Here is a 23,813-nt window from a genome sequence, read left to right on the forward strand (position 1 = left end):
CAAAGACGCTCTTACCTGGCAGGACATTTCAAGAACAGAGATTCTCCCAGAGCTGGTCAAGGGCCATTTTCTCTCTTTGGAATGTGCGCAGATTTGAACAGCTCATGCTTGGCAAGTCAGTCCTTCACACATAAACATCTCCCTTCAGAAGCACGAAATCACTTAGCACCCAGAGGCATGTCTGCTGTTTCAGCCTCCCTGTCTTCCCGTAGGCCTTTCCTCCTGCCTAGACGGCTCCTCTCCCCATCCTTTCCCTGGCTGATGCTGCATCTGCAACACTCAGCTCCTCCCTGGAACCTGCTCCCACAGCATGTAACCCAGCCCTGCCCCTGCCCTGATCCCTGGTTATAGAGCTGACATTTGACTCTGGCTGCCTCGTGGGCAGGGGCCATGGCTTAGCTAACCACTCTGGGCTTCACTTTCTCATTTGTAAAATGGATCTGCCCCAAAGTTTGCTTTTAGGAAACAGTGAGTAATGATATATCTAACTTTTTTTTTTTTTCTTCAGATGGGGTCTCACTGTTTTGCCCAGGCTGGAGCGCAGTGGCACAATCACTGCAGCCTCCACCTCCCTGGGCTCCAGTGATCCTCCCATCTCAGCCAACTCATTTTTGTATTTTTTTGTAGAGACAGGATCTCGCTATATTGGCCAGGCTGTTCTCGAGTTCCTGAGCTCAAGCAATCCTCCCACTTCAGCCTCCCAAAGTGCTGGGATTACAGGCATCAGCCACTGCGCCTGGCCATATTACATCTAAACTGCATGGATCAGAGCTGGATCTGTATGGGTTCACCATTGTGAATAGATCCCTGGCACCTGAAGTATTAGAAACCAACAAGGCACTTAATAAATGGTGAACTGTTGGCCGGGCGTGGTGGCTTACGCCTATAATCCCAGCATTTTGGGGGGCTGAGGCAGGTGGATCACCTGAGGCTGGGAGTTTGAGACAAGTCTGACCAACATGCAGAAACCCCGTCTCTATTAAAAATACAAAATTAGCTGGGTGTGGTGGCATGTGCCTGTAATCCCAGCTACTCGGAGGCTGAGGCAGAAGAATTGCTTGAACCCAGGAAGCGGAGGTTGCAGTGAGCCAAGATCGTGCCATTCCACTCCAGCCTGGGCAACAGAGCAAGACTCCCGTCTCAAAAAAAAAAAAAAAAAAATGGTGAACCGTTAAGCCAGACAAGTCCCCACAGAAGATTGTTTTCCTTGTAGGTTTTTCATAGTTGCAAAGAGCTTTTTATAAATACTCTTCTTGGAAATTTTAGCTATAACTTATTAATAGCAAAAGCTTTTTTAAGCTGAGTTTTTGAGAACTGAGACGTGTAGGTGTAGCTGCTCAGATGCCTTTAGCTGCCAGTGACAACACACCGACTCGAGGTGGCTCAGCAGTGAGGACTTTCATTCTGTCCCACAACGGGAGGAATGGATGCAGGCCGGGCTGGGCCCCAAAGTCCTGGGGGCTCAGGCACTTGCCGTGGCCTGTTGAAGAGACCTTTCTCAGAATCCCCCAGGAGAGCTTTATGAAAATGGCAGGGCCAGCATCCTAGCCCTAGAGAGACTGGCTTCGTGGAGCTGGCAGCCTTCTGTGTTTTGAATACTCCGGTCAGTGCTGATGGACGTCCATTGAGATCCGCTGGCTTGGACAAGGCAGAGCGCGTGCAGCTGGCCCTGGGGACATCTCCCCAGACTTGCTTGGCTGTGTGGAGGAGGAGGAGCAGATGAAACAAAAATTAGGGGCCTGTGGAAGGCAGAAGGGTGCAGTGGAAGGGGTGGGGGTAGTGAGGTAGGTTTCCTCTTCCTCAAGCTAGAAGGGGATTTCCTGAGGACAGACACCAAACAATTTAAAAACTGGCCTGGAGAGAGGGAAGAGGAAACAGACCTCGTGGGTGTTTCTCTGGGCCAGGCACTTGGCTTCTCAGTCATGACTTTGTTTGTTCTGTTTGTTTGGTTTTTAGACAGGGCCTCCCTCTTTCCATTTCCGGCTTTTAGAGCTGCTTCTGCCTTCCCTGGCTCCTGGCTTTCTCCCGTCTTCAGGTTCCAAAGTGCATCACTCCAGTCTGCTCTCACCACCACAAGCTTTCTTCCCTCTCCAGTCAGTCAAACCCCTCTTCTAAGGATGCTTCTGATCATCTGGAGGGCTCTGGCCTATAGTCCTAGCACTTTGGGAGGACAAAGAGGGGGAGGATCGCTTGAGCCCAGGAGTTCAAGACCAGGGCAACAGAGTGAAATCCCGTTCCTACAAAAAATAGATTAGCTGGGCATGGTGGCATGTACCTGTAGTCGCAGCTACTTTGGGAGGCTGAGGTGGAAGGATCACTTGGGCCCTGGAGCTTGAGGCTGCAGTGAGTTGTGATATGTCACTGCATTCCAGCTAGTATGACAGAGCAAAACCCTTTCCCAAAAGAAAAAAAAACCACCCCTATCCAGCACTCCCTCTCACCCTTTCCTCACCGGGTAACTGTGACCTTCCCGCTGATAGATGGTACCACTTGGAGATTTTTCGGTTAGACGTTACCAACATCAAGTCAGTTTGGACTGAAGGGAAATGTTTGACCCATGGGGCTTCTCGGGGGCTCTTTATCTGTTCCCCACCCCATCCATCTCTGGTGGGGCTCGTGGTCTCCGGTGATGTCCCAGTGTCTGCAGGTGGTTGAGAAGGTGTCCAAGGGAGGCCCAGGTGCAATCCCCTGCACCACACTTAGAGGAGAAGGAGGCAGCTACCTTCCAAGCATGGAGAAAATCCCAGGGGAGGCTCTGATTGCCCGGCTCAGGTCTCAGTTTATCCTCGAGCCAGTCACTGTGGCCAGGGGCATCTGTGCTCTGAGCACATAGGTTTCAGACCCTCCCCTGAGTTAGGAGGGGCACGTCCTCTCCTGCTCTTAGAGAGTACAGGTGTGGGCCTGGGGGACCTTCAGCAGCCCAGACCCTGCCATCCAGCCTGGGTTCCCTGCCCCATCTCTCTCTCTCAGGTCCAGAGAGGCCCTCAGGGTGGCAAGAGCTGATCCGCTCACACCCCGCTAGAGTCAGCCAGGGAACCTTACTGGGTCCCACACTGGGAGCAGGTCCTACAGCTGTTCTGTGTCCTAGTCCCGCTTGTGGCAGTGCCTCAAATCTGATCTCCTCGGGCTGAAGTGGGTCCAAGGTCCTGTTCTCCCGCCTCATCCTCCAGAGTGGGAACTTTCCACTGTGCTGAACGTGGCCATGCACGTCCCTAGCACCCCGGCTGCTCGTACCTGACCCCTGGAGCGCGCATTTGTGCTTCTGGATCCTTCTCGATGTAGCAGAGTCTGGTTTAGGTTACATAGGACGAAGGGGGGTTGCTGCATGGTATCATAATCCCATCCCACCACCCTCCAAACCAGCCGTGCCCAGTCATGCCACTGGGCTTGCCTTTCCAAAACTGCCATCTGACAATGTCACTTCCTTTGCTTTAGAAATCTTCCTGAGGTTGCAGACGCCAGCGGATTTGCTTTGGGAGCCAGAGTAGCTGCCGCCACCAGAGTCCGGAGCCATGAGCGGGTTTAATTTTGGAGGCACTGGGGCCCCTACAGGTGGGTTCACATTTGGCACTGCAAAGACAGCGACAACCACACCTGCTACAGGGTTTTCTTTCTCCACCTCTGGCACTGGAGGGTTTAATTTTGGGGCTCCCTCCCAACCAACCACAAGTACCCCTTCCACTGGCCTGTTCTCACTCGCCACTCAGACTCCGGCCACACAGACAACAGGCTTCACTTTTGGAACAGCAACTCTTGCCTCGGGGGGAACTGGATTTTCTTTGGGGATCGGTGCTTCAAAGCTCAACTTGAGCAACACAGCTGCCACCCCAGCCATGGCAAACCCCAGTGGCTTTGGGCTGGGCAGCAGCAACCTCACTAATGCCATATCGAGCACTGTCACCTCCAGCCAGGGCACAGCACCCACTGGCTTTGTGTTTGGCCCCTCCACCACCTCTGTGGCTCCAGCCACCACATCTGGAGGCTTCTCATTCACTGGTGGAAGCACGGCCCAGCCCTCCGGTTTCAGCATTGGCTCAGCGGGGAATTCAGCCCAGCCCACGGCCCCTGCCGCTCTGCCCTTCACTCCGGCCACGCCAGCAGCCACCACAGCCGGCGTCACGCAGCCAGCTGCTCCCACAGCCACAGCCACCACCACCGGTACTGGGCCCACCCTCTTTGCATCAATAGCAACCGCTCCAACCTCGTCTGCCACCACCGGACTCTCCCTCTGTACCCCTGCGACCACCGCGGGAGCCCCCGCTGCTGGGACACAGGGCTTCAGCTTAAAGGCACCTGGAGCAGCTTCCGGCGCCTCCACAACAACATCCACCGCTGCCGCCGCCGCCACCAGCAGCAGCAGCAGCAGCAGCACTGGCTTTGCCTTGAATTTAAAACCACTGGCGCCAGCTGGGATCCCCAGCAATACGGCAGCCGCTGTGACTGCTCCACCTGGCCCTGGTGCAGCTGCAGGGGCGGCCGCCAGCTCCGCCATGACCTACGCGCAGCTGGAGAGCCTGATCAACAAATGGAGCCTGGAGCTAGAGGACCAGGAGCGGCACTTCCTCCAGCAGGCCACCCAGGTCAACGCCTGGGACCGCACGCTGATCGAGAACGGGGAGAAGATCACCAGCCTGCATCGCGAGGTGGAGAAGGTGAAGCTGGACCAGAAGAGGCTGGACCAGGAGCTCGACTTCATCCTGTCCCAGCAGAAGGAGCTGGAAGACCTGCTGAGCCCGCTGGAGGAGTTGGTGAAGGAGCAGAGCGGGACCATCTACCTGCAGCACGCGGATGAGGAGCGCGAGAAAACCTACAAGCTGGCCGAGAACATCGACGCGCAGCTCAAGCGCATGGCCCAGGACCTCAAGGACATCATCGAGCACCTGAATACGTCCGGGGCCCCCGCCGACACCAGCGACCCGCTGCAGCAGATCTGCAAGATCCTCAACGCGCACATGGGCTCGCTGCAGTGGATCGACCAGAACTCGGCCCTGCTGCAGAGGAAGGTGGAGGAGGTGACCAAGGTGTGCGAGGGCCGGCGCAAGGAGCAGGAGCGCAGCTTCCGGATCACCTTCGACTGAGCGACAGCAGCTCCGGGGCCTGCGGGTCCCCAGGGAGTTCCATGTGGGGAACGCGCCCTGTTGTCTAGTTTGGGGTTGTGGCAAGATACATGTTTCTTTCTTTCACGTGACTGCCCTTGAGACAATTGCTGTGTGCTTTGCCTTTTTCCATGTAGGAAGTATTCTGAGCCCTCTGCCCAGGCAGCAGCCTCATGGGTGTGGCTTCTGTGGCTTTTATTTGAGTGTCTTTGGCCCCTTTCCAGCCACTGCGACTGCCCCCCTCATCCTGGCTCGACCTGGTGATGGAGACGCAGTGGTGGTCTTGGTCCCAGCCGGGGTCGCGGGGACAGCCGCTCTCTCCAAAGCGTAGTCATAGGTGTCATGAAAAAATACCAAATGTAAGAGAATCTCCAAAGCCTGCAGGGCGCAGTGGCTCACGCCTGTAATCTCAGCAATTTGGGTGGCTGAGGCAGGCCGATCACTTGAGGTCAGGAGTTCAAGACCAGCCTGACCAACATGGTGAAACCCCGTGTCTACTAAAAATACAAAAATTAGCCAGGTGTGGAGGGTGCCTGTGATCTCAGCTACTCGGGAGGCTGAGGCAGGAGAATCACTTGAACCTGGGAGGTGTTGCAGTGAGCCAGGATCACACCACTGCACTCCAGCCTGGGCAACAGACACTGCGTCTCAAAAAAAAAAAAATAGCGTCCCAGGAGACAGCAGCCTAAGTTTTGGAGTAGGAGGTGTGTGCTTGTGAAAGCTAACCACCAAGACAAAGCAGCACAGTGTGAATAGAACAAACAGCGGGATCGAGAATTTCACAGAAGACAGGTCAGCTGAGGGGCCTACACACAGGGTGTTGAACCACAGATGGGAGCCGAGAGGCCTGCCTTTTGCCTGGCCCAGACTTACCCCACCTCTGGGCCTCACCTCCTCCAGGAAGCCTTCCTTCCCAGCTACCCAAAGCTCAGGTGGCCGCCTTGCAGGTCCCCGTAGCACCCTGAGCCTGTACCTTGGGTAACACTTGCTATGCTGTCCTGTGCTAGCCGTTTGCGTCCGTCTCGCTGTTAGATTGTGAGCTCCCACGGGCAGAGACCCACTGTTGTTCCCCTGTATGTCCCCAGCCCAGTCCAACAAATGTGACTGGGACATTTGTTAAATGAAAGAACAATGAAGCCCGGCATAACAACAGTCCACAGAAATAGCCACAGCTGCCAGTGGTGGCCACGGACATGGCTCTGAACTTCCTGGCACCAGAGTGACTCTAGTCAGTTACAGTAAAATCCACTGTGTGTGGAAGGCAGAAGCCAGCAGTTGTATCCCAAGTGTCTTTCGTGTTTGTCTTTATCCTTTGCGCATTCTCTGAAATACCTATTACTGTATGTTGCTTTTCTAAATAAATGTATTGTGAAACCAAAAAAGCTGCTGTTAATATGGATAAATGTTAGGAGAAACTTGAGTAAAAAGAGCAGGTTGCAGGAGACTCTGCAGGGGTGTCATTCACGTGAAGCGCAGGGGCAAGCCGTGCTTGCACAGACAGGAGCATGTGATGAAGCAGCTTTTGTTTGGTGAGACGGAGTAATAGAAAACGCAAACTGTGGTTCGCGCCGGGAAGGGGCGGTGCCTCGTGGCAGAAGAGGAACACACCAATGAAGCCACCACGGGGAGTGGGCCCCTGGTGTTTGTGACTGTTAACGTCATAGAATATACACAAATATGGCTGGGCGAGGTGGCTCACACCTGTAATCCCAGTACTTTGGGAGGCCGAGATGGGCGAATCACTTGAGGTCAGGGATTCAAGACCATCCTGGGCAACATGGTGAAACCCATCTCTACCAAAACTACAAAAAAGTTGGTTGTGCATGCTGGCACGCACCTGTGTCTCAGCTACCTGGGGGGCTGAGGTGGGAGGATCATTTAAGCCCAGGTATTAGAGGCTGCAGTGAGCCATGATCATGCCACTGCACTCCAGCCTGGGCGACAGAGCTAAGACACTGTCTCAAAAAACACACACACGTTAAGTCATCTAGCCCCATCCCTAAGGCGCTAGTCCAGTGGCTACAGACGGCACGGGCAGCATTCCTTCCTGGCACCTGGGGCTAAAGACACAGGCCCCGTGCTCTTCCTCTGCCCTGCAGCCTCGCTCTGTGGACTGGAATGGTCCTAAGCACTCAGATCTCCTGGGCTGTGGGGAGTGTACCCCTTCGGCCTCCCTCAACCTATTCATGTCAATCTGTGGGCCACACTTGGAAGATTTATGGCCCAGGTTTCAAAAGTCTCCCGAAGTCATGATCATGAGTCATTATTTCCTTGGACCGGCTGGGCGTGGTGGCTCACACCTGTAATCCTAGCACTTTGGGAGGCCAAGGCTGGCAGAACACCTGAGGTCGGGAGTTTGAGACCAGCCTGACCAACATGGAGAAACCCCATCTCTACTAAAAATACAAACATTAACTGGTGGCTAATTAGGTGGTGGGCGCCTGTAATCCCAGCTACTTGGGAGGCTGAGGCAGGAGAACCGCTTGAACCCAGGAGGTGGAGGTTACAGTAAGCCGAGATCATGCCATTGCACTCCAGCCTAGATAAAGCAAAACTATGTCCCAAATGAATAAAATTTCCTTGGGCCATCTTGGGCTCTGAAGGACAGGAGTTGTGTCTAAGTAGAATCCATGGGTGTGTGTGGTGGGCATGGTAAACCAGAGGAAGACCCCACAACCCCAGCTACTCTCTGAAAGCTGTCACCTACAGCAGGGACCTCTTTGTGTAGTTCATAGGCCTTGACTCATGCTGCCCCCCTCTGCCGGAAGGGAGGGCTTGAGTCCCCTTAGGAGGTAGGAAGCAGTTTGCATTTTACCTACATTTGTGCCTTCAGCATCTATTTTCAGAGCTGGTCCTGATCTGGTGCTGGAGGTACCAAAAAATGCCCACAAAGAGGTCGTTGGCAGGAGCTACACAATCATGACAAGAAAATTTGAGCATATATTTCCAAAGTCTGTATGTATATCTTCCTATTTTTTCCTATTTTGCATATTAAAGCTTAGCAGTGCTTAATTGCTTTCTTACAGTTACATTTTTAAAATAAGAACAGATTCCAGCTTTGGGAGGCTGAGGTAGGCAGATCACCTGAGGTCAGGAGTTTGAGACCAGCCTGGCCAACATGGTGAAACCCCGTCTCTTCTAAAAATACAAAAACGGTGGCTCACGCCTGTAATCCCAGCACTGTGGGAGGCTGAGGTGGGTAGATCACAAGATCAGGAGATCGAGACCATCTTGGCTAACACAGTGAATATCTCTACTAAAAATATAAAAAGAATAGCCGGGTGTGGTGGCGGGCGCCTGTAGTCCCAGCTACTCGGAGAGACTGAGGCAGGAGAATGGCGTGAACTTGGGAGGCGGAGCTTGCAGTGAGCAAAGATGGCGCCACCGCACTCCAGCCTGGGCAACAGAGCAAGACTCTGTCTCAGAAACATAAAAAATAAATAACTAATACAAACATTAGCCAGACGTGGTGGCGGGTGCCTGTAATCCCAGCTCCTCACGAGGATCACTTGAACCTGGGAGGCGGAGGTTGCAGTGAGCCGAGATCGCGTCATTGCACTCCAGCCTGGGCGACAAAAGTTACACTCCGTCTCAAAAAACATGAAAATTAAGTTCTACATTTTCTTCCCATACCCCAAGGGATCTTGAGCACCCCACTCTGAATAACACAAGTGATTCCGTTAAATCAGGAGGCTCTGCCCCAAAGCCGTGTGGGAAATGGTCCCAACAGGCCTCCTGGGGGAGTCTAGGAGGGATCCCAAGATCGCAGCACCAGCAGCCGACTGGGTGCCACCGCGGGTGATGGCTCCGTTGTAATTTCAGTTTCCCTTTCCAGGAAGAAAATACACAGACGTGCTTCCTTGCCAGTCCCGACAAATGGCCTTTCCTTAAGTTCCTCATTAATTAATATGAAGACAACACATTTGGTGACTAAATTTGGAATCAGAGGCTTTTAAAGGTGAATCTCAGCTTTTACTGCTTTGCTTTTCCCTGTTTAGGGATAAGAGTGGCAAATGGGGCCGGGCGCGGTGGCTCAAGCCTGTAATCCCAGCAATCTGGGAGGCCGAAATGGGCGGATCACGAGGTCAGGAGATCGACACCATCCTGGTTAACACGGTGAAACCCCGTCTCTACTAAAAAATACAAGAAAACTAGCCGGGCGAGGTGGCGGGTGCCTGTAGTCCCAGCTACTCAGGAGGCTGAGGCAGGAGAATGGCGTAGACCCGGGAGGCAGAGCTTGCAGTGAGCTGAGATCCGGTCACTGCACTCCATCCTGGGCGACAGAGCAAGACTCCGTCTCAAAAAAAAAAAAAAAAAAAAAGAGGGGCAAATGGGGGCTGGGTGTGGTGGCTCATGCCTGTATTCCCGGCATTTTGGGGAGGCCAAGAGGAGTAGACTACTTGGGCTCTGGAGTTTGAGAACAGCCTGGGCAACATGGCGAAACCTCGTCTCTACAAAAATACAAAAATTAGCCAGGCGTGGTGGCTCCTGCCTGTAGTTGCAGATACTTGGAGGCTGACATGAACCCGGGAGGCAGAGGTTGCAGTGAGCCGAGATCATACCACTGCACTCTAGCCTGGGTTACAAAAGTGAGATTCTGTCTCAAAAAAAAAAAAAAAAAACCCCAGCACATATAATAGTATAATATGTGGTCAAACCATCAAATCATGAGGGAATGATGACTTTTGATTCTTTTTTAGTACAATCTAATCATCGATACAATTTATTTTTTAATAATGAATGGCTTGCAGAGCAAAAGCCAAAACTCCTGAAAATGTAAATCAGCTCTTATGGCCTGATATGACTCAGCTTCAGCACACCACTGCTCCCAAGTTTTTAGTAAACCCCAAAAATGTTAGGGTGCTTTCAAAATCTACCCTCAGACTCACGGCAGCATCTCTCCACGGAACCTCCCAGGAAGCGAAGCCCTCACGCTCAGAAGCCGGGTCTGCTTCTTACGCAGCAGCCAGCCCCCCAGCCAGGTTTCAGTGACCCCAGCTGTTCCCCTGCCTGTCCCACAGGACCACACCCTTGGCTTCTGCACACCAGAGCCCTGGTCACTCCAAACACAGTGACCCACGTGGGTGCCCTCGTCCCATCTCCCCTCCGGACACCATCACGTTGAACCCTCTCAAATTCCAAAGATTTCTCGAGGCAAGAAGCAAACCGGGTGCGCTGCCTTGTTGGGAACTGGCCTGGTGCCCTGGAGTCTCATCAGACACCCCAGTTCCTTTGAATTCACAGAACTGAAGGTGACACTATTGACCAAGACAATGTCACTCAAATGCAATATGGACTCTGATTTGCATACAAACCAACCAGTTTTTTTGTTTGTTTGTTTGAGACAGAGTCTCGATCTGTTGCCCAGGCTGGAGTGCAGTGGCATGATCTAGGCTCACTGCAATCTCCGCCTCCCGGGTTCACGCCATTCTCTGCCTCAGCCTCCCGAGTAGCGGGGATCACAGGCGCCCGCCACCACACCTGGCTAATTTTTGTATTTTTAGTAGAGACAGGGTTTCACCATGTTGGCCAGGATGGTGTCGATCTCCTGACCTTGTGATCCACCCGTCTTGGCCTCCCAAAGTACTGGGATTACATGCGTGAGCCACCACGCCCGGCTTTTCTTTTTTTTTTTTTTTTTTGAGACGGAGTCCCACTCTGTCACCTAGGCTGGAGTGCAGTGGCGTGATCTCAGCTCATAGCCACCTCTGCCTCCCAGGTTCAAGTGATTCTCCTGCCTCAGCCTCCTGAGTAGCTGGGATTACAGAGGTGACCGCCACCACGCCCGGCTAATTTTTGTATTTTTAGTAGAGACGGGGTTTCACCATGTTGCCAAGGCTGGTCTTGAGCTCCTGACCTCAGGTGATCCGCCCACCTCCGTCTTCCAGAGTGCTATGATTACAGGCGTGAGCCACCATGCCCGGCCTAAACCAATTGTTTTTTCAAAAATGATGAGATGGCCAGGCGCGGTGGCTCACGCCTGTAATCCCAGCACTTTGGGAGGCTGAGGTGGGCGGATCATGAGGTCAGGAGACTCTGTCTCAAAAAAAAGAAAGAAAATAAATGGCTGCCATCTTAAAATATGATAGTGATATTGTAGTTTGTTTGTTTGTTTGTTTTTGAGGTGGAGTCTCACTCTGTTGCCCAGGCTGGAGTGCAGTGGTACGATCTTGTCTCACTGCAAGCTCCGCCTCCCGGGTTCACACCATTCTCCTGCCTCAGCCTCCTGAGTAGCTGGGACTACAGGCGCCCGCCACCACACCCAGCTAATTTTTTTGTATTTTTGTAGAGATGGGGTTTCACCGTGTTAACCAGGATGGTCTTGATCTCCTGACCTCGTGATCCGCCTGCTTCGGCCTCCCAAAGTGCTGGGATTACAGGCATGAGCCACTGCACCCAGCCGATATTGTAGTTTTTAAAAAGCAAAACATGGTCAGGCGCAGTGGCTCAGCCCTGTAATCCCTGCACTTCGGGAGGCCGAGACGGGAGGGATCACCCAAGGACAGGAGTTCGAGACCAGCCCAGCCAACATAGGGAAACCCCATCTCTACTAAAAATACAAAAATTAGCCGGGTGTAGTGGCCTGTGCCTGTAATCCTAGCTCCTCGGGAGGCTGAGGCAGGAGAATGGCTTGAACCTGGGAGGTGGAGGTTGCGGTGAGCTGAGATTGCGCCACTGCACTCCGGCCTGGGCGATAGAACGAGACTCAGTCTCAAAAAATAAAAAGACAATACGGTGTCTGGGATTTGCTCTCAAATAAATCCAGTGAGGGGAGGGAGAGGATGTGAATGAAACAAAGGCTGTGTGAAGCCATGAATTCACCTGGGTTCATCCTCTGCTCACTCTGGTTTTGGATGTTTGAAAGTTTCCATAATAAAACACTTCTGAGAAAGGGGGACCTGCCTTTCACAGCCTCCCAACTGCTCTGACCCCAACACCAGGAACCTGGCATCTCTGACCTAACAAGGGCATCAGGACAAAGCCACCATCATTGACCTTGGTTCTGCACACGCCCAACGATGACTTCTGTCCTGGGCTAACCAGAAAGGCCATGGGTGCTGAGAGAGCCCCCCAGAGCCAGCCATGCAGTGAGTGCCCCCACCTGGGGCCCTGGGATGTTCTGGAAACAGGAAAGAGGGTTCTGTGGGAAGGGGGCCCCTGTCCTGGGGTCAGGCCAAAGATCGGGGGACTCATTAATTCTGTTCTCCAATCCCTGAGTCCCTTCCCCCATCTGGGCCTGGACCCCCTGACTCCCACCCAGGTCCCAGGTCATCCCCTGGGCAGACCCTGCCCACCCAAGCCTTGGTGAAAGTTTTGTGGGGTTTTTTTGTTTTTGTTTTTGAGACAGAGTCTCGCTCTGTCACCCAGGCTGGAGTGCAATGGCGTGGTCTCGGCTCACTGCAAGCTCCGCCTCCCAGGTTCACGCCATTCTCCTGCCTCAGCCTCCTGAGTAGCTGGGATTACAGACGCCCGCCACCACGCCCGACTAATTTTTTTGTATTTTTAGTAGAGATGGGGTTTCACCGTGTTGACCAGGCTGGTCTCGAACTCCTGATCTTGTGATCTGCCCACCCACCTCAGCCTCCCAAAGTGCTGGGATTACAGGTGTGAGCCACCACGCCCGGCCAGTGAGTTTTAATACTGACCACTTAGGGTCTTTGGACAGACTCAGAGAAGGGAATGCGTACATACGTAAGGCAGGGGCCCGGTCCCCAGCACATCTGTGCAGTCCTCATCAGCACCACCTGCCCTGATGGGCCGCGAGGCCCCCCGTGGGGCCAGGGCCAGGTGTCTGGCTGCTGTATAGATATGACCTAAACCCCATCGAAACCATCATTGTGGTTCTAGAAGTCAACCAAATAAGGTAGGATTTGCCCCACCGAAGACCACTGTCTGGGAGTATTAACCTTGTTTTCTAGAAACTCCATTTACAAAATGGAGTTTTGTAAAAACAAAATATCAGAATATCCCCAAACCAGCTGAAGTCAACAGATACTTGACCGGGCCTTTCCTCCCGTCCCCGTCTGCTCCCTCCACCTGCCCCTCCCCTCCCTCCTGTCTCCCACTCACCTATCCAAACCGCTTTTCCCTAATTCCACCCTCATCCCTAAACCTAATTTAACCTGAACATCAATTTCCTTAGTTGTATCAGAAATGATTCTGGAGGTTGGGCATGGTGGCTCACACTTGTAATCCCAGCACTTTGGGAGGCCCAGGTGGGCAGATCACCTGAGGTCAGGACTTTGAGACCAGCCTGTCCAACATGGAGAAACCCCTGTCTCTACTAAAAATACAAAAATTAGCTGGGCATGGTGGTGTGCATGCCTGTAATCCCAGCTACTCGGGAGGTTGAGGCAGGAGAATCATTTGAACCCGGGAGGTGGAGGTTGCAGTGAGCTGAGATCGCGCCACGGTACTCCAACCTGGGCCACAGAGCATTCTGGAAAGGCATCAGTCCTGAGCCAGCTGACTTGCACCCTCTTCTCTTCACTTGGGGTACCTGGCCTGTCTGATGTATTGCTTCAAACTAACATTAATTGGGATTTTTTTTTTCTTTAATTACAAAAGCAATACATGCTGAATGAAGATGATGTGAAATGCACAAAAAAGCTCAAGGGGGCCAGGCATAGTGGCTCATGCTTGTAATCCCAGCACTCTGGGAGGCCAAGGCAGGTGGATCACCTGAGCCCAGGAGTTTGAGACCAGCCTGGGCAACATAGTGAGGCCCCGCCTCTATGAAAAAGTACAAAAAATTAGCGGTGCATGGTGGTATGCACCTGTGGTCCCAGCTACTTCAGAGACTGAGGTGGAAGGATCACTTAAGCCCAGCCGTTCAAGACCAGCCTGGGCAGCATAATGAAACCCCATCTCTACAAACAGTACAGAATTTAGCCAGGTGTGGTGGTGCAGTTCTGTAGTCCCAGCTACTAGGGAGGCTGAGGTGGGAGGATTGCTTGAGCCCGGGAGGATGAGGCTGCAGCGAGCCGTGATTGTGCCACTGTGCTCTAGCCTGAGTGACAGTGAGACCTTGTCTTTAAAAAAAAAAAAAAAAAAAAACCCAGAAGTCCACCAAGGTGAGCTGCACATACACCCAGAGCCAGAGGAGCTTTGTGCAACAACCCTGTGTGATAAGGACAAGGGGCTTGGTGCCGGAGCCCACCCACTCTGGAGACCCAAAAACTCCTGGGACATGTCCTAGGTGTCAGCGGGCTGTGGGCCTCCACCCCTTTCCATGGTCGTTTCCACTGTTATGTGGCTGTAGGACTGAACAAGCTGCTGGGCAGGGGCCGGGGACCTGGGGTCCGCCCGACCTGGTAAGGAATGTCAGCACTGCCATTCCCCGCTGTGAGACCCAGGCCGAGGCACAGGTGAATAAGGCCCCCATCCCACTGCGTTCATACTCCATCTCAAAAAAAAAACAACATAAAAAAAATGCAGGCATTGTTTTTTGTTTGTTTTGTTTTTGTTTTTGTTTTTGAGACGGAGTCTCGCTCTGTCCCCCAGGCTGGAGTGCAGCGGTACAATCTCGACTCACTGCAACCTCCACCTCCTGGGTTCAAGCGATTCTCCTGCCTCAGCCTCCCGAGTAGCTGGGATTACAGGCGAGTACCACCACACCAGGCTAATTTTTTATATTTTTGGCAGAGACAGGGTTTCATCATGTTGGCCAGGCTGGTCTTGAACTCCTGACCTCAAGTGATCTGCCTGCCTCAGCCTCCCAAAGTGCTGGGATTACAAGTGTGTGCCACTGTGCCTGGCCTCAAACGTACGCATTGTGAGGGTTACGATGGGTGCAAAGCCCTGAGCACCAGGCGGCCTCCAAGCAGGTGATAGCCATGGGAACATTTTTGTTACTATTTTTTTTCTTTTTTAGAGAAAGGGTTTCGCCATCTTGGCCAGGCTGGTCTCAAGGCCCTGGGCTCAAGCAATCCTCCCACCTCAGCCTCCCAAAGTGCTAGGATTACAGGAGTGAGCCACCACACCCAGCCCTCGTTACTATTGTTTTTTGTTGTTGTTGCTGTTTGTTGTTTTTTGTTTTTTTTTGAGACGGAGTCTCATTCTGTCACCCAGGCTGGAGTGCAATGGCGCGATCTCAACTCACTGCAACCTCTGCCTCCTAGGTTCAAGCAATTCTTCTGCCTCAACCTCCAGAGTAGTTGGGACTATAGGCATATACCACCACGCCCAGCTAATTTTTATATTTTTAGTAGCGACCAGGTTTCACCACGTTGGCCAGGCTGGTCTTGAACTCCTGACATCAGGTGATCCGCCTGCCTCAGCCTTCCAAAGTGCTGGGATTACAGGCGTGAGCCACCGCCGGCCCTTGTCACTATTTTTGCTGACCCAAGCTCTTTCGGTCCCTGAACCGTCCAGCTCTTTGATCATTGCCCTTTGCCACAGCCTCCCACCCCTGCATCATATGCCTTCTTACTCACATTCACCGCCCAGCCCCTCCCGGCCATAAACCGCATCCCTCTTTGATTTACCGCTGGAGTTTCCCATCTTCCTTCTTGGTAATTCTCCCCTACCCCCACCTGACCCCTGCTGCAGAGAATCTGCCTCCCTCTGGTTTTCTCCTCACTGAGCCCCTGGCTCCCTCCCCCCACCCCAAGGAAAGTCCCCGCTATTGTTTCTCCACCCCACGCACTTCAAGGTGCCGCCCCACTCCCTGCCCTGAGCACCGAGGTGGTTCTCAAGGCAGGGATGGGTGAAGCCTGGGCACTTCCCTCTGGCGGGTGGCCACTCACAGAACCCCCCAGTGCCCCTGCGGCCACAGCAGCTGGCATTTCCAAAGGAGCAGCTTCCAGTACTGCCCCAGGTTCCGGCCACAGAGCTTAACCTGGATTCACTCACTTTATCCTAAAACACTGGGACGTCCCCATTTAACAGCTGCGGATGGGAGCCACAGAGGGGAGGGTGGGCTCAGAGCTCACGGCTGCCAGCCCCACTGCTACGCCCATTTGACGGAGGGGGAGACTGAGGCTCTGGGTGGCAAGTGGAGAGGGAAGCAGAACCATGGGGGACCCTGCAGGACATGGCGACACCTGACGGAGAAGGACTTGGAGGGGAAAATGGGCCTGGCCCAGGGACCCATACGCCCTCTGTCCCCATGCCGTGGGAATCAAGGAGGCAGAGAGCGTGCAGGGGAGGATAGAAACAAGGGGCCCGGTGATGAGGGACGGGGCAGGCCAAGGGGGATTCCCGTTATTGACACGGTTACCTGAGCATCTATTTCTGGCCCCCAAACCACCCCAGAACTATCTGGGGCAAAAGGAAAATAGACTGATTAACTTCCTCTGACCCCCTTTCTCCAACCTCAACTAAACTCTGAGCATTTGACCAGAGCAGCTCCAGGAAATCAGTTTCATTTCCCTCGGCGTTTCCCAAAAGGAGGGGTGGGCGGGGCTCTTCCAGTTTAAGGGGAGAGAAAGGGCCTCAGCAGACACAGTGGAGGGCGGTGGAGAGGACCACGCAGTCCTGCTGTCACCGAGAGCTGAAGGTAGTGACACAGCCAGTGGTGGGGGGACAGAGAGACAGGACCCACAGAAACAGGGACTGAGAAACGAGTGGGGGAGATGAGGAAGAGGGAAAAGAGACTGGGCGCAATGGCTTACGCCCAGAACCCCAGCACTTTGGGAGGCCGAGGTGGGTGGATCACCTGAGATCAGGAGTTGACCAACCTGGCCAATGTGGCAAAACCCCATCTCTACTAAAAATACAAAAATTAGCCAGCTGTGGTTATGGGTGTCTGTAATCCCAGCTACTTGGGAGGCTGAAGTGGGAGGATTGCTTGAACCTGGGAGGCGGAGGTTGCAGTGAGCCAAGATCGTACCACTGTACTCCAGCCTGGATGACAGAGAAAGACTGTTTAAAAAAAAAAAAAAAAAGAGGGAAAAGAAGAGAAAGAGACAGGAACCCGAGAGAGCTGTGGCAGAGGTGGAGACCAGTGAGGAGGGAGGTGTGGACGGTCCAGAGGACTCTGAAAGAATGGGGTTGGGGGACACAGGTCCAGAGAAGAGGGCAGTGATTGGGAGAGGGCTGGCTCCAGCAGCTGGGCAGCCCATGGGAGACAGAGTCAGGCTACAGCAGTCACAGGCCTCCGCCACAATAGCCCTCCCTTCTCCTCCACCCCAGACGCCATCTCCCACGGAGAGTCATGGCCCCGTTGGGTGAGTAAGCAGGGGAGGGGGCTCTGGGACAAGTGAGTAGAACCCCTCTCCCCCAACCTGCCCCATACCTGTTGACCCTGTCCTCCTTCTCCCAGCCCTGCGCCTCCTCGTCCTCGTTCCCATCCTCCTCAGCCTGGTGGCCTCCCGGGACTGGAAGGCTGAACACAGCCAGGACCCCTTCGAGAAATGCATGCAGGATCCTGACTATGAGCAGCTGCTCGAGGTGGTGACCTGGGGGCTCAATCGGACCCTGAAGCCCCAGAGGGTGATTGTGGTCGGCGCTGGTGTGGCCGGGCTGGTGGCTGCCAAGATGCTCAGTGATGCCGGACATAAGGTGGGAAGCACTGCTTGCAGTCTACCTGGAGTCCCTTCTGCTGCAGGCTGGAGTCCCTGGGCAGAGGGACCTGGCCCTGTTCCTGCTTGAGAGGGTGGGGGTGGGGATGTGGAGGGAGAGGCTACCTTTCCCCGTGGTCTGAGGGTGAGGTCCAAGCCCCCTGCTGTCACATGTCTGCACTGAGAGGCCCTAGACTTTCCTGTCCCACGTTTTTCATCCCAGAGGGAAGTCTCACTGGCTCAAAGCTCCTGTCCTGGGGTGGGGCGCCTGTGGGTGGAGAGGAAACTCCGCTAAGGGGATGTGTGCCCTGAGGTCTAACCACTGACCTACTCACTGAAATCCAAGAATGAGAATGGGCTATCCCAGGGGCTTCTGTGCATATGGGTTATCTCGCAACTCCCCGAGCTGGGAAGCCCCTTTGCAGGCTAGCCGGCGGCCTTCCTGCTGCACTCGAGAGCTGCCCACTTGGTTCTGGTCCCCCACCTCCCATACAGAAGGGGACCCTCTCCTAGTCTCCCGTGCCACTGTGGGGACGGAAGAAGGCAGGGGGCTGGCACGGGGTGGGAGGGGGCAGGGAATGGTCAGTGGGTGGAGCTGAAGGGCCCTCCTCGACCCACCGCCTCCCTCAGGTCACCATCCTGGAGGCAGATAACAGGATCGGGGGCCGCATCTTCACCTACCGGGACCAGAACACGGGCTGGATTGGGGAGCTGGGAGCCATGCGCATGCCCAGCTCTCACAGGTGACCTGGCAACCCATCCACCTGTGTGCCTAGACTCAGCCAGCCCCCCAGCTCCATGCCCGAGCCACAGCAGGCATCCTTCGCCTAATCCCCATCTCAGTCTTGACTCCAGCGCCAGCGCTGGGCCTCTGGCAATGCTCGGGCCACCTAGTCCAACCAGACCCCCAGCTAGCCCTGCCTGGTGCAGAACCCAGCTCCTCTGCTGGCCCCTCCAGGCCTGCAGCTCCACCGCCCCCACACCCTCAGGCACTCCAGCCCCAGGCTCCTTCTTCATCTCAAACCCCCATCCACCCCAAACTCTGTCCCCCTTCCCGATTCTAAGCTGGGCTCTATTCCCATTCCTAACTCAATCCTAATCCTGGTACTGCCCTAAGCCCTCTAACCTTGTCCCCATTTCATTCCCATCCCTCAGCATTGATCACCCTCAATCTAGCCCAACCCCCAGCCTCATGCTGGTCCCCAGCTACTCTCCCCTCCCACCTCCCTTCTCCAAGTCCCACGAGGGACCGGGCTACCTCCACCGGAGCCCAGCCCTCACTCACCCACTCCCTCAATCAGGATCCTCCATAAGCTCTGCCAGGGCCTGGGGCTCAACCTGACCAAGTTCACCCAGTACGACAAGAACACATGGACGGAGGTGCACGAAGTGAAGCTGCGCAACTATGTGGTGGAGAAGGTACCCGAGAAGCTGGGCTACGCCCTACGCCCCCAGGAAAAGGGCCAGTCACCTGAAGACATCTACCAGATGGCTCTCAACCAGGTGGGCACCGCCTGTACCCTCCTCCCACCCTGACTTCTCTGTCCTCCTCCTAAGCTCGCCCCGGCGCGCTCCCTGGCCTGGCTTTTCTTCTCTCTGTCATCCCTTGGGTCCCCCGCCACGGGGTGGGGCACCTGTTGATGGAGATGGAAATTCTACCAGGGGGACGTGTGCCCTGAGGTCTAACCACTGACCTACTCACTGCAATCTGAGAGTGAGAATGGGCCATCCCAGGGGCTTCTACGCATATGGGTCACCTCCCAACTCCCCCCTCCCTTTTCTTTTTTTGAGACGGAGTCTTACTGTGTCGCCCAGGCTGGAGTGCAGTGGCGCCATTTCAGCTCACTCAACCTCTGTCTCCCAGGTTCAAGCAATTCTCTGCTTCAGCCTCCCGAGTAGCTGGGATTACAGGCGCCCGCCACCACGCCCAGCTAATTTTTGTATTTTTAATAGAGACGGGGTTTCACCATCTTGGCCAGGCTGATCTTGAACTCCTGACCTCGTGATCCACCTGCCTCGGCCTCCCAAAGTGCTGGGATTACAGGCGTGAACCGCTGCCCCCGGCCCCAACTCTGTTCTTTAGCTTCCCCATAAACACTGCTGACCTCAAACCTGCATCAGCTTTTGGCCTCTTCCCCTTTCACCCACACACTGTCCTGGACAACCTCTCCAGTCTCCACCTCTGGCTTAAACATAGATCTACGGGCTGATGGAGACATCTGCCTCCCGAGACCCTGGCCTGTGTCCCTCCCCAGGACCCTCTAGCTCCACTGGGCTCAGAACCTTCCCCTAAACCCGTTCCTCCTCCCGGTGCCCCCATCTCACGATGGCCCCACCATCCCGCAGTCACAGGCAGATCCCCAGGAGCCATCCTCCTCCTGACCTCCTCCTCGCCCACCTCCCCCACCATCAATGCCCACCCCTGCCCCCTGATGCTTGTGCCCTGCTCCCCTCTGCCCACCCCAGCTCAGGCCTCCTCCTTTGCCCTGGACCCTCCCCCAGCCTCTTCTCCAACTGCCGAGGCTCCAGTCTCCCCCACCTGGTACCAGAAGTGTCTTCCCACACACCCAGAGTGATGCCGCTCACAGCCCCTGGTGGCTCCCCGCTGCCTCCAGGACAAAGTCTGATCTTTTCGGGCTCAGCTTTGAGCCCTGACTGGCCTTCCCTTCTGCACCCCTCTAGCCTCATGCTCTTTTCTCCTCTAAGGAATTTTTGTCCTCATGGTGGTCCACATGCCCCCAGCTCTGTATTCCTCACACTCACTATACCTGTGCATCGCCCTCCCTTGCCCAGAATGCCTTTCCCTTCCCCACACAGGAACTCCTGCTCAGCCCTCAAGAACCAGATCCAATGTCCCCTCCTCCAGGAAGCCTTCCCTGATACCTTTAGGGAGAAGCTGGCCACACCCAATATCCCCTCCCCCCCCAGGTCAGAGCCCACTTGCCCATCTCCCCTTCTAGACCAGGTCATTTCTATGCCTTGACACTGACTGGTTTGCGAGCCTGGGAGATGCGAGATGCATGAGTGAGTGAAGGGGCACCGCTTTCTCTCTGAGGTCCTGGCCAGAAGGGGGAAGCCAGGTAGACCAAGAAGAGGCCTGAAATTAGACAGGGGCAGCGAGGCTTCTCGGAGGGGGTGAGACTTGAACAAAGAGCTGAAGGACAGGCACTCGTGTGCCACGCAAAGACACGCAGGGAAAAAATAGGTGCCAGACGTGCAGGTGGGAGAGCCCTGAGGGCGGGTGGTCTGGGCACTGGACACTGCTCACAGAACCGGAGCTGCCATAAAAGACATGGACTGAGGCCAGACGCGGTGGCTTACACCTGGAATCCCAGCACTTTGGGAGGCCGAGGTGGGCAGATCACTTGAGGTCAGGAGTTTGAGACCAGCCTGGCCAATATGGTGAAACCCCGTCTCTACTAAAAATACAAAAATTAGCCAGGTGTGGTGGTGGGCGCCTGTAATCCCAGCTACTTGGGAGACTGAGGTGGGAGAATCTCTTGAACCTGGGAGGCAGAGGTTGCAGTGAGCCGAGATGGCGCCCCTGCACTGCAGCCTGGGCAACAGAGCGACACTCCGTCTCAAAAAAAGAAAAAAAAAGACATTGAGGGGCTAGCAGGGGCCTTGAACATGAGGCTGAGGGGCAAGGACCCTGTGGCCCCAGGCACTGGGGAGCCACAGGAGGGCTGTGGGCAGGGGATAGACGGTAGGTAAACTTCTCAGCCATCATGCCCTGTCAGCGCTGACCAGTGACACAGGGGACCAGCTTCTGTCCGTGGCCACAATAATCACTGAGCCCGGGAGGACGCAGCACTCCTGGGATCCTCTCCCAGCCTCCTCTCCAGCTGTCCACATCCGTGTCTCCATGGAGCTCACAGGCTGGCTGGCTCGGAAACAGGCAAAATAACACCCAACCGGGATGAGCTGTGACCAGCCTGGCCTGCTGAATGCGGGGGTGAGGCGGCGTGAACAGTTCAGGAAGATCGGAGGAGTGGTGGCATCGGAGTTGCCATGGAGGGCAAGGCGGAGGGCACGGTGTGGGCAGAAGCCCAGGGGCTTGAGAGTGGTGAATGGCCAGCCGTGGGCAGAACCACCAGGAGAAGCCAGGTGTGGGCTCCAGGCCCAGCCTCCACCCTGGCTGCCCAGGCAGCTCAGCGCCATGTCTGCTTCTTCCACAACAGGCCCTCAAAGACCTCAAGGCACTGGGCTGCAGAAAGGCGATGAAAAAATTTGAAAGGCACACGCTCTTGGTAAATGGGGCCCTTGGTTCTGCTGAGAGGCAGGGCAGAGAGTGTGACCATGAGGCCTTCCCCAGAGAGTCAGAATGCGGGTACCTGGGACCCTAGTCCTGCCACCACCTTCCTGCCTGACCCGGGGGCTGGACACGCCCCCTCTCTGGACCTCAGTTTTCCTCATCTGTCAGAGAGCGGGGACCAGATCCTACGGTCCAAGGACATGTCATGGGACCAAGAGGCTGGGCTGCAGAGGGGCTCTCTCGGGGGTGCAGCCTGCCTGGGCCCTGACCTCGGCCTGCGCCCACCCTGCAGGAATACCTCCTCGGGGAAGGGAACCTGAGCCGGCCGGCCGTGCAGCTTCTGGGAGACGTGATGTCCGAGGATGGCTTCTTCTATCTCAGCTTCGCCGAGGCCCTCCGGGCCCACAGCTGCCTCAGCGACAGACTCCAGTGAGGGGCGGGGCTGGCGGCGGGGAGGGGCGGGCGGGGGCCAATCAAGACAAGTAGCAGGGAGTGGGAGGAGCTTTTGGGTCTGGGGGCGGAGCTGTTGTGAAGGGCGTGGCCTACTTGAGGGCAGTGGGGCTAAGGGTTCCCGGATAAAGGACACGGTCTAGCGGAGAAGTGGTGGGATCCCTGGTCACACAATCCACTACTCCTGCGACCTCCAGGATGTCAGGGACGGGCAGGGTCGGGAGAGGTGGATGACTGGGGAGCGGGCCGGTGCCCATAGGGGCCAGCTGCCGGGGTGGGTGGGGCCAGGCGGAGGGGCAGGGCCGCAGAGCCCAGGTCACCCCCCCCCAACCCCGCCCCGCCCCGCCCCGCCTGCAGGTACAGCCGCATCGTGGGTGGCTGGGACCTGCTGCCGCGCGCACTGCTGAGCTCGCTGTCCGGGCTTGTGCTGTTGAACGCGCCCGTCGTGGCGATGACCCAGGGGCCGCACGATGTGCACGTGCAGATCGATACCTCACCCCCGGCGCGGAATCTGAAGGTGCTGAAGGCCGACGTGGTGCTGCTGACGGCGAGCGGACCGGCGGTGAAACGCATCACCTTCTCGCCGCCGCTGCCCCGCCACATGCAGGAGGCGCTGCGGAGGCTGCACTACGTGCCGGCCACCAAAGTGTTTCTAAGCTTCCGCAGGCCCTTCTGGCGCGAGGAGCACATTGAAGGCGGCCACTCGAACACCGACCGCCCGTCGCGCATGATTTTCTACCCGCCGCCGCGCGAGGGCGCGCTGCTGCTGGCTTCGTACACGTGGTCGGACGCGGCAGCCGCGTTCGCCGGCTTGAGCCGGGAAGAGGCCCTGCGCTTGGCGCTCGACGACGTGGCGGCATTGCACGGGCCTCTCGTGCGCCAGCTCTGGGACGGCACCGGCGTCGTCAAGCGTTGGGCGGAGGACCCGCACAGCCAGGGTGGCTTCGTGGTACAGCCGCCGGCGCTCTGGCAAACCGAAAAGGATTACTGGAGGGTCCCTTATGGCCGCATCTACTTTGCCGGCGAGCACACCGCCTACCCGCACGGCTGGGTGGAAACGGCGGTAAAGTCGGCGCTGCGCGCCGCCATCAAGATCAACAGCCGGAAGGGGCCTGCATCCGACACGGCCAGCCCCACGGGGCACGCGTCCGACACGGAGGGGCAGGGGCATGTGCATGGGGTGGCTGGCAGCCCCTCGCATGACCTGGCAAAGGAAGAGGGCAGCCACCCTGCAGCCCAAGGCCAGTTATCTCTCCAGCACATGACCCACACGAGGACCTCGTATTAAAGTATTTTCGGAAAAAGCCGTGTGGTCCAGCCTCCCCCGTGGCTCAGTTACTTCCCCAGTTTGCCTGCATCGGAACCACTAGGCCTGCAGTTAGCAGGCGCTATGCCTATCCTGGAGTCCCCCAAGAATCTGCCCCTCACTTCTTCCTGGACGGTGGGGCTCCATAGGAGGGTGGGAGGGGGTGCATAGAAGGGAACCGGACAGACGCCCTGCACCACCGG

The 23,813-nt window shown here is 55.7% G+C and overlaps 2 protein-coding genes across 5 annotated transcripts in view; both read left to right on the forward strand.

The window, feature by feature from the left end:
- Positions 1–5,786, forward strand: part of NUP62 (nucleoporin 62) — a 21,825-nt gene extending 16,039 nt beyond the window's left edge. For both annotated transcript variants that reach the window (XM_007997621.3, XM_073016163.1), the window contains exon 2: positions 3,436–5,786. In XM_007997621.3, the coding sequence (XP_007995812.2) occupies positions 3,513–5,078 (1,566 nt within the window). In that variant the 5' untranslated portion in view covers positions 3,436–3,512 and the 3' untranslated portion in view covers positions 5,079–5,786. The remainder of the gene's footprint in view (positions 1–3,435) is intronic.
- Positions 5,787–8,868: 3,082 nt separating this feature from the next.
- On the forward strand, positions 8,869–23,608 carry IL4I1 (interleukin 4 induced 1). 3 transcript variants are annotated; one of them, XM_007997614.3, is made up of 8 exons: positions 8,869–9,054; positions 12,009–12,184; positions 17,362–17,600; positions 18,230–18,342; positions 18,901–19,102; positions 21,781–21,849; positions 22,147–22,283; positions 22,662–23,592. In XM_007997614.3, exons 2-8 carry the CDS (start codon positions 12,148–12,150, stop codon positions 23,590–23,592), a joined length of 1,728 nt encoding a protein of 575 aa, XP_007995805.1. In that variant the 5' UTR covers positions 8,869–9,054; positions 12,009–12,147. The 3 variants fall into 3 exon arrangements, with proteins under 3 accessions (XP_007995805.1, XP_007995806.1, XP_007995807.1); XM_007997615.3 differs by having other exon boundaries at positions 12,038–12,184; XM_007997616.3 differs by lacking the exons at positions 8,869–9,054; positions 12,009–12,184 and adding exons at positions 16,045–16,596; positions 17,232–17,266 and having other exon boundaries at positions 22,662–23,608.
- Positions 23,609–23,813: the final 205 nt, after the last annotated feature.

The sequence above is a fragment of the Chlorocebus sabaeus genome, chromosome 6, assembly GCF_047675955.1.
Source record: "Chlorocebus sabaeus isolate Y175 chromosome 6, mChlSab1.0.hap1, whole genome shotgun sequence".
Lineage (NCBI taxonomy): Eukaryota > Metazoa > Chordata > Mammalia > Primates > Cercopithecidae > Chlorocebus > Chlorocebus sabaeus.

Bases quoted from the DNA above. Each gene is read 5' to 3' on its own strand.
- IL4I1 (XM_007997614.3), top strand. From the start codon at position 12,148: ATGGGTGCTGAGAGAGCCCCCCAGAGCCAGCCATGCA. The intron at 19,103-21,780 runs GTGGGCACCGCC...CTTCCACAACAG, and splicing joins ACCAGATGGCTCTCAACCAG to GCCCTCAAAGACCTCAAGGC. The intron at 21,850-22,146 runs GTAAATGGGGCC...CCCACCCTGCAG, and splicing joins TTGAAAGGCACACGCTCTTG to GAATACCTCCTCGGGGAAGG.